Raw genomic sequence first — 10217 nt, forward strand, 5'->3', positions numbered from 1 at the left:
ACATCATTTCTAAGTTCAATCCATCTGGATTTGATGTGGCTTAAAGTAAAATATGTCAGAACATAAATATGAACAGCACTGTAATGAGAATATGACAATGAGTCAATACTCACCACCAGGCTGATCCTCTTCACCTCTCTTGAGGAGTTCTTAGCTGGTCGGTTTCCCGCCTCAGTCGGAATGGCCTGTTTATTGAGGGCATTGCTGCTCAAGTTCCCTGTTCGGGTCTGGCCCAGGTGGGTTTTAGCTTTGGGAGTGGTAAAGCTAGATGAAAACCTTGCAGTTGCACTCTTTTCCCTCGGTGGCCTGGATGACGGTGATGAACTCTCCGATGAGCAGCGAGGACGCGTCTTGGGCACAGAAGGCTGACCTACAGCTGAGCCTGATGCGACCTTCATTTGGTCTAACACTCCCTTCTTTGGAATTGATTTGGGATCAGTTTGGCCACTTCTATCAGGGGATTTTCCTGAGGATGAGAAGCAGAAGGTCTGGTTGCCAGAATGCTCTGCTGTTGCAGTTTCTGCTGCTTGGCATGAGGCTGCCTGTTCTGTTGCGAAGCTGGCGTTACTGCATACTTCTGAGGCAGGTTTATTTGCAGCTGGGTTCGGGCCAGGTGGGCATGCTCCACTCTGTCCCTGTCCACCCGTAGCAGTAGGGCCAGACGACTGTGGAGCAACCGAATTAGCAGCCCCTGTACTCATTCGTCTCGGAGCATCATTGACCACTTTAGTGGTGGTAGAGGCAATCGCAGTGCTGCTCCTTAAATTGGTTGGACTAATGCTGTCAGTAGTTCCTCTTTGTGCTTCAGTGTGTTTATTGTTCACGCTAACTTGTGATGGTTTTAGCTGTGAAGAAGAGCCTGACGCTGATAACTGATGCACATTTCTTGTAACAATTTTTGATTTGACACTGCTGAAGTCTGACTTGGGAAACTTCTTGATTTCCATTTTCTTGACCTTTGTGACTGCAACCAAATGATTAGGAGCTGCAGAGTTTTGCTGCCGTTTAACAGGGTTGTGTCCTGGGTTTCCTATGTTCTCAGTACAGGGAGACACTGAAAAGGAGGGGGGGCTGGGTATCATGTTCCCAATGCTTTGTACTGGAGTGGAAGTATGAATAACATGATCAGTGTCTTGCATAACTGACGGAGAGTGCATAAAGGTATCGCCTTGTTCTGGTGTGAATGCTGCAGTGAAACAGAGCAATGGCTCTTTTTGGGAACCGGCAATCTGAGCTTCCTTTCCGCAATTTGCAGGAGATTTTTCACAGACAAAGGTCTTCAAAAGAGCTCCCTCATTCTCAGCTGGCAGAGCTACAAAAGGGCTGGATGTAGCCATATCATTTTCTTCACTAGGTAGCATATCCTCAGTGAAAGTCAGGCTAAAACACATATGGCCCATGTTCTCCTCGATGACTTTTTCTGTAGATTTTTCAAAGACATCCTGCAGACTGGTTGACAGCAGGTTAGATTCAGTGGGAAATGTTGAATGGCCGGCAGCCAGAGACATGGATGACTCATCCAGGGAAGAGACCAACAGGGAATGATCCTCGAAGCAAAAACTGTTAGTCCTAATTACCATTTCCCCAGAGCTCAGGGAGCAGAAGTCATTCTCAGGGGACCCTCTACGGGAAGTGTCAACTGAACTCAATCGGCTCCCAACAGAGTCTGGAGACATCACTGCATAGCTACTCCCATCTTCCGTGTTCTCACTGAAAGTGTGGTACTTGTCTGATTCTGACTCATGGCTGCTCATCAGACTCAAGTTTTCATTCCAGAAATTCACACTGCCAGTAACAGGTGTGACAATAAATGTTTGGTTCAGGTTCAGGCTCACATCACTGAGCAAAGGATCCTTCGGTAAGGTGGTGTTGTAGAGGTTATCCAAGGAGGAGGTGTCGCTGAGACAGCACTCAGGGGAGCTGTTGGCTTCCCGGTCACTGGGGTTTGAAATACTACTGTGGGAGTCCGGTGAAGGCGACAGAGACGAGCTGTATAGACTCTCTGGAGAGAGGGCTTCTCTGTGGGGTGGAGGAACTGTGCTCGCAACTTGGTCCATAGACATGCTGAGAGTTGTCTTAGACATTTTGGACACAGGATTTCACCTACTTCTGTAGATCACCTCAAATTAGTTTGGTAGCACTTATTCAGGCATCAATATCTGTAAAGATGGGGAAAAGGTCACATTTTTTAAACATTTATCAACAGAATCTTTGAAGACTTTGTAATTTCACTGAATGTTAGCAGAAGCACTCAATACTAAGCTAAAGCACAGATATTCCAATATAAAATCTATCTCGGGCTCCATAAATGCTAAGGCATGCCTTGGTAAGCCTTTGTAGCCATTGTAACAGTGGATACTTTAAATATGTATGACTTGGCTCAATGAAAAATGCAAAAGCCATCATGATAATGCTCAAGGGAAAACATTTTGCAAGTCTGTCCAAATGATTTCCTACTTGGGCTATGCAATACACAATGTGATTACATTAAGATTGTTGAATATCAGGGTTCTTATGTTTTGCCAGACACTGCTGCTGTCTCTCATGGAACTTGGTTTCATAAAAGCCTAAATGTGAGGCTTGCCAAGAAGTAACAAGACATGTTTCTACTTGTAAAATGAGCCCTTTGGCATGAGAAATATATCGCAGAGTCTTAACCGCTTTGTTGTGTACCGTTGTGTTTATTTAAGCTGACTGGACTGCTAAGCTTGCCAGGCACTACTACAACAAAAGCACCATTGTGGTATGTACCACAGGAGAGCAAGATATCAAGTCACCAACAGCCCGAAAGTGTTCCAGTATGCAGATCCCAGACATCCTGGTGCATATAAGAAAACCCAACAATTGAGAAACTGAAAAACAGAATAATAAATAACCTAGTCTGCTGTACTTCTGTCACGTTTAAAGGGACAGTATACTGGTTAAGGAAGGAAGGGTGGAGGCTAAGAAGGTTCTGGCTGTCATATTCTAATGCAAAAATACTACATATCTAATGAAAACAAGAGTTAAGTGCATATTGTAAAGCATGTTGTTAACCTTTTCTTTTTTTATTCGTGAGTTGCATCCTGCTTGCTGTTGGCAGGTGTGTGTGTGTAATACTGCTAGGATAGAAATATATTTTATTGCAATATATTGCAGCAAAACCGTCTGGGTGTCAAAATAAGTCATTTCTTTCCCTATGTAACCACTGTACATAGGGAAAGGAATGGCTTATTAACCGTCTGGGTGTCAAAATAAGCCATTTCTTTCCCTATGTAACCACTGTACATAGGGAAAGGAATGGCTTATTAACCGTCTGGGTGTCAAAATAAGCCATTTCTTTCCCTATGTAACCACTGTACATAGGGAAAGGAATGGCTTATTTTGACACCCAGACGAAAACAAGGCTCTACTAAAGTGTTAAAGAGTCATAGACACCTGTAGATGCCTGACATGACAACAGAGTTAATTGTAGGTCTGGGGTACACAAAACTGTAATTACAGACAGTTTTTTCTCAGGGCCAAAATATCCACCTTTACAAACCAAATGTTGCTACCACATTGACTCAATAAGAATTTTGAGTATAACCTACAAATGACACATTCAGCAAGTCTCAAATCGAATGGATTGATAAGTTTCTTTATAAGAAAGTGTCAAATCAAAAACATAATGCTATATATAAATCTGGACCCTACCTTTGAACATGCACACTTCAAGATGTTAAATCATTAAAAAATGTTGGACCCAAGAGCAATGTTCAGTCAGTAAAGATAACATTATAAATGAAGTCTCTATTCTATTGCAAGTGATTTTAAGGACTTTAAAAATGTTAATATGCTTCAATCATTAGGTGTTCGTATTTAAAATGGCTTACGTTTCGACCGTCCTGCTGATAAGATACTTTATCAAAAGCAGCTCTGCTATTATCAACATGACCCAAAGTCCAAATCTGGATGAATCATGTTGGTTTAACAGGCAGAGAAAAAAAAACAGCGTACACTGCATTGACCTTCTGTACAATCGAATGAAATATACTGCCTTGGCAAACCTTTGTGCACATTGAACCTTGGCAGGAGCTGCCTCTCCAATACCACTGCAGTGTCTTCCCACACACAATATAACAGAACAGAGATGTTTTTGGTTTAAATCGTGACTACTAGGCATTATGTAAAGTACAACTGCAACTGAGACAAACCACGACCAGGCAGACAATGTACAAACAATGACACTTATAAGACACTGAGCCAACAAATAGAAAGAAAAACTGCCTGTAAAAATATTCAAAAGTGCTTACCTCTGACTTAAGAAGGATCAACTACATTATGAACCAACTCAAATACTGCCACTCTTTCCATTCACTGATAACAGAAGAAGAGAAAATGCGTCCACTATCAGCTGCCTGCCGTATCACGTCAGATCACGTTGTTGCAGGTTCAGCCAGCTCATTTTACCCTCTCAGAGGCAATCCCATTACTGCTGTCCCTCCAAAGCACTAAATCCAGCCAACTGGGCAGGCAGTGGTGTGCGAGTGAGAGAGCTTCAGCCAGCGGCCCCCGTCCCACCACTCCTCCCTCCTCGTGTTCAGCCGTGCATCAGTAACATCACAGCCTGAATGAGGGTGCCCCCTGTGCAGGAATAAGGTTATTTCTTTCCCTCGTGACTTCACTCCGGGCCCAGTGCAGCAATCTCTCTGGCCAGGCAGTGTCAGACAGTATCAGAGTTGGCTGCACATTGCTCCACAGTGCAGGCATGTCAAGGTCCGGCTAAAGACTGAGCTCAGTGTAAGCTCCACTCCAGAGTGAGCAAGGAGGAAAGCTACATATTACCTTATCCATGCCGAGCCCAGTGCAGGAGGAGTGGCCTTGGCCTGCCAGGCTGAGTTGGCATTCACTGTTGCTAAGCAGCCAAAGTCCCTCTTTTATGAGGGAATGTTTCAGGCTGCTTTTTAGTAAGGGATGAGTGAAAAGGGGAGCAGAATGACGGGAGGCCTGGTTTCCTGGAGGAATGTCGCTGTTGAATCGCTTATTCAGAGACACTTTCCACAAATGTTGGTTACTGTAAGGCAGATGAGTTATTCAGAGTTCTCCAATGATAATGTCACTGTCTGATGACACTCCCTCTTGTTATAGACAAACAGCTCGACATCTGATCCCAACGCTACAGCAGTGGTGTGACACCAGCATCTAAGGCCCCCTAAGACCTATGCTATTTCTGCCTAATCTATACAAGGCCTCTGACCCTGGGAACTGCAGTCTAATCTTAACCAGAGACGAGATGTAAATCATGGTATAGAGCGGACTTATTATGTCCCCTGAAAATAAGTCCTGTAAAATCTGTTATTAGGAGAGTCTAGTTATGTATTCTAAGCTTTTGACATCGACATCTTTGGTTTACATGCAGAACTAATGTCCATTTTCCACTTTAAGATGGGTATGTTGCCAACTAAATAGTATATTGTAAACTACGAACTCATCCATGCAACATATATTTCAAACCAGTAGGGGTACCCTCTGACACCTGACACTCACAGTAAACTCGCAACTACTGTGGGCTCTAATGGATGGTCTTTCCTTGCCTTGGCTTGGCTGACAGGACATATCAGTATCATACAGGGAGCAGTTATGAGTAGCAGAGACAGAGCTGCACAACACTAGAGCAGGGCAGCGGGTCAGGGAGATTCCAGCAGCATACCACAGGGACAACGCTGTCCTCTGTAAGCCACTGGGGAACAAAACCAAACCAATGAGCTGCCATAGAAGAACAGCATGGCACTGTCTTTCAAAAGTCAGAATATCAGCCGGTCTGCTCCAGAAACAAGTAGAAAAAGGCTTTCAAGACAAAGCTGTGGGTCTATGACATCTACTGAAAAACAGAGGCAAGTCACATCTGTCAGCAGCTGTCCTAAAGGATCTTGGTTCACTTTTCTCTTAGTTAGCCTAAACAGTGATGAATACACATGACATTTGCAGGGGGTGGAAAATGAAAAATAAACAATAAGAACAAACATTAGATTGGACCGTCGCTAGTATGTTTTTTTGACAGGCTGAAGGTCAAGATTGAACACTCAAGCTATTGTTGGGTATACACTATACCAGGGGTCGGCAACAGGCGGACCGGATCCATAATCAATACATTAATAGGAGATTTCAATTTTGACGGGGCGATTCTATTTTAACCACCGCCGACAGGGGGCGAAAGAGACGAGTGAGCGATACAGGGAGAGAAACACAGAAGAAGAGATGAGAGCGCAGCAGAGAGAAGCGGACAGGGAAGTGAGTGAAGAGAATAATTAGCGATACAGGGAGAGAAGATGAGAGGAGAGTGAACAGGCGTGTTAGCGGCAGACAGGGAGAGACAAATAATTACACATGGCGCTCTCCAAGAAGAGGAAAGTGGACAGTGAGAGCAGAGCTTGTGAATATTTGTTACAGAAAGTGAGGGGTTTTAGGTTGCCATAACGCTGTTGACGGTCTTATTATACATCCATTGGTTGGTTTTGTGGCATTTGTAACGCTGTGCAAACTTAAGCGCACACAGGGTGGAGAGGTGGAGTGAGTTTGAGCGATGGAGAGAAAGGGAGAGAGAGAGAGGAGAGAGAGAGAGAGAGAGAGAGAGAGACAGAGAGAGAGAGGAAAGAGAGAGAGATATAGGGAGAGAGAGAGAGAGAGAGAGAGGGAGGAAAAGAGATGCCTCGTTTATCTCCCCTGTGTTATCAGAAGTTTCTGTAATCTTTTGAATAATGTAGTTCTTCTTCTTTTAGTAGTTTGTTTAAATGTTTTAATAATGTTGTTGTTGTTGTTTTTGTTTGTAGAAGTGCATCATTCTTTGATTTATTGTAAATGAATCTTTTTGATCTGTTCTGATGATAAACTGAAGCCNGGCTAATGTTGGGCTATAAAGGAACTACAGCACGGTCACATGACTTCACGTCACCACCGCTAAGGTAAAGATGGCTAATGTTGGGCGTGATTACGTTTCGTTGTCTCATTTAGACACCGCCCTTTTTAAAAGTCATCAGTGGGATATTTACTCACGTAACTTATCTGGTAGAACGAACCATTAAAATCTTATTATACTTGACAATAAATAATTATTTTTCTCAAACAAACTGATGAACCAAACCTCCGTGTGCAGCCATCACATGCAGTCTGTACGGCAGAGACTCTGTTCGGGGGTCGTTCTTCAAAGCACAGGTGTAGTTCCCAGAATCCTTTGCAGTCAGAGCGCTGAGCCTGAGGGCGGGGCCAGACTGAGGGAGGGCGTGGCCGTCTCTGGACCAGGTGACCTCCAGCTGGTGGAAAGTGCAGCGTGCAGAGCAGAGCAGAGAGACGGCTCCGTCTGGTTCACTGGAGTCCTTGATCTGCATTGGATCCCCATCTAAAGGACAGTCAAGAGGTTCCATTGACTTGCAGTCTCTAGACTTCAGATGGCACTTTATTACTCCTGACTTTCCTTGTAATCACAATTACACAATTACTACATCAGCATCATTACAGGGACTGAAGTGAAACAAGGCCATCAGTCATCCTTTATAACGTTGATAGTGCAGTGATGTTACATTGAAATCAGACTTCAGGGCAAACCTTTGAGCGCGGCATCATTTGTGTTAACTTAATTAATTATCTTTAATAAAGTGCCATGAACCCCAAATAACCATAACCTGTTTTCATCAAATCAAGGTATGAAAAGAATGCCTCCAGAATATCTCCATCATGAAGGCAAAGAGTGAATTCCTGCTGTGAGCTCTGTTTGTGAAGGCTAGGCTAACATCGTAGCTGCTGCATGAACACTCAAAATGACGTCCTCTAAACTCGGCCTAACTACAGCGGAGATGTCATTGTTTACATGTTACGTGTTCCCCGTGTGTTTCCCCTGTAGCTCCTCCCCCTCCAGGTGAGCTGCACCTGGAGGGGGAGGAGCTAAAGTTCAGAAGCAGAAGAGGGAAGAGCATTTCACTGACTGTCCTTCATTTTATTTCTATTCTAACCTTTTATATATCACCATATTGTATTCAATATGCTCTTAGATAACCTTTTATTTTATTTGTTTTGTTATGTTCTCCTCATAGCACTGTGAAGCGCCTTGAGATGACGCTGTCTTTAAAGTGTGCTATGAATGAAATGTATTATTATCATTAAGAGGCGTCTGTCGTTGGGACTGCTGTGGTTCTGCCGCTCAGCCTAAGATGTTTGTTCACTTGTTGAATTGAAATAACTCCAGTGGATTTGATTATTTAAAGGTGTCTTCTGTGTTGTATCTGGGTCAATGGTGGATGTGTGTGTTAGCCCCATAGGGCCACCTGAGGGCGGGGCGTAACAGGACATCAGTCTATAGGTCAGACTATATTAGAACGCATAGGAACATTTGGTTGAAGAGATGCAGAAGGGTAAAAAACACTAACAATAAAATAATACATGTAGACAAATATATTTAGTTAATTCACGCTGTCTGCATCGTTGCTGTTACCCGGTCAGGATTATGAATGTTAATGCTCATTAATAATAAGTGTTAGCATAGCAACACGATGCTCTTACCACTGACTGTGACTCTCACTCCTGGTTGGCCAGTAAAATGTCCTCTGCGGTCATTAGCTTCCACTCTGAAGCGAAGAGTTGCATCGTCTCCCTCCTGTAGATCTGAGATCTGTAGAGAGCAGTTTCCCTGCTTGTCTCCCAGGTATCTGTAGCGAGGGTTGTTCCTCTCGTGAGTTCCTCTCTGATTCGCTGTCGTACACAGACGGAGTTACGCCCTGACAAATAAGATGGTTCTGGCACCAGACGACTCTCCGGATCTCTATCAGAACTTCTCTTCCTTCTTCATCCCTCACAGACTTCAGTGTTGAGAAGGTGCAGGGGAGGGTGACCTTTGACCCTTTCACGCCACAAACCGGACCTGGATAGTTCACACTCTGATCCAAAGCACCTGGAGACACACCTGGTTGCAGAACAAGGAAAACATACTTCAGTTTCTTCAATCTCTCTGAGCGTGAAGGCTTGAGAGATGTGTGGTTTGATCTCATGCCAACAGGACGACAGCACCGGAGAGACAGACGAGTGTTTGGACCGAGAGCCGGTTGGACTGTCGGCTAAACAGTGTGGTAGAAATACAAACGATGACCGGAGCTCACCATGTGTGTGGTATTATCATTCAGAGCCTCACAGTCCCATACGGTGATGCCCAGAGATTAGATGATGACATCCTAAAACCAAGATGGTGACGACTGTAGGAAAACCCTGAATGTCCTCTTCCAACATGAGAGTCACATGATATCAAAGGTATCAACTGTAGCTGTGAACATGACAGGATGTGTACTCTCATGTTGGAAGAGGACATTCAGGGTTTTCCTACAGTCGTCACCATNTGGGCTGAACGCTGCCGGGGTGGGGGGGGTCAGACCTGCTCACAGACATGAAGAACCACTGATCTCTGTCATGCAGGGGGGGGTCAGGGCTGCTCACAGACATGAAGAACCCCCTGCAGAGGAGTCTCTTCGTGCTCATTGTGGGTCTGTTTGCAGTGTTTCAGATGTATTTGTAGTCCTTGTGGGTCTTTTTGTAGTCCATTGAATGGGAGTACAGGGTAGACCCATACTATGTGCCTGTACCCTGTGTTCCCATTCAGTAATACCTGCTTTCAGCTTGTCCTTAAAAAAACAAAAAATGTAAATCAAAAAAATGAAATCTGTTGAATCTTTTTCTCAAATGAAAATTCAACGACAGAAATTCAAATCTTATCAGAATTAATATTTGCCTCCTCTGTCGGTCTAAATCAGACCCATGTATTTGGCTGTTGAGTAACTGAGTACTTGTGATGTTGTAAGTAAGCCTCATTGTATAAATACTTGAGCTTTACCTGAAGAGACATTCTGAGTAAAGGACTGTGAGGATGTGTTGTTACTGCAACAGAGAACTTCTTCATCTAAACTTATCTTTCCTTCACTCTCACTTCCCTTTGTGCGTCGGCTGCTCAACATTATGCTCATACACTTCCTTCTATGTATATTTATTTTGTCCTGCATGATGCATGTACAGTATATGTCCCCTCACAGGACACAGACACATCCTTCAGGTTCTTTGTTCTGAACTAGAAACACAAAAGTAAAAGCAGTGCTGAAAGACCTCAGTGTACCTGTGAGGAGACACACCCCGTCTGAGGTATAGTCAGATCTCTGTACGTCTGGGGCTTTTCACTCAGAAACTTCACACCCTATTTACCCATCACCATATTGGTTGGTCAT

General features: G+C 44.0%; 1 protein-coding gene and 1 pseudogene across 1 annotated transcript in view; both read right to left on the minus strand.

The window, feature by feature from the left end:
• Window positions 1-4760, minus strand: part of LOC104966392 (microtubule-associated tumor suppressor 1 homolog) — a 33959-nt gene extending 29199 nt beyond the window's left edge. The window contains exons 1-2 of the mRNA XM_010795578.1: window positions 4275-4760; window positions 114-2159 (exon numbers count right to left, since the gene is read on the minus strand). Of these exons, the coding sequence (XP_010793880.1) occupies window positions 114-2084 (1971 nt within the window). The 5' untranslated portion in view covers window positions 2085-2159; window positions 4275-4760. The remainder of the gene's footprint in view (window positions 1-113; window positions 2160-4274) is intronic.
• A 2319-nt stretch (window positions 4761-7079) lies between these two features.
• Window positions 7080-9049, minus strand: LOC104966393 (uncharacterized; annotated as a pseudogene).
• Window positions 9050-10217: the final 1168 nt, after the last annotated feature.

This window comes from Notothenia coriiceps, unplaced genomic scaffold (genome assembly GCF_000735185.1).
Source record: "Notothenia coriiceps isolate Sejong01 unplaced genomic scaffold, NC01 NC01_scaffold00037246, whole genome shotgun sequence".
Lineage (NCBI taxonomy): Eukaryota > Metazoa > Chordata > Actinopteri > Perciformes > Nototheniidae > Notothenia > Notothenia coriiceps.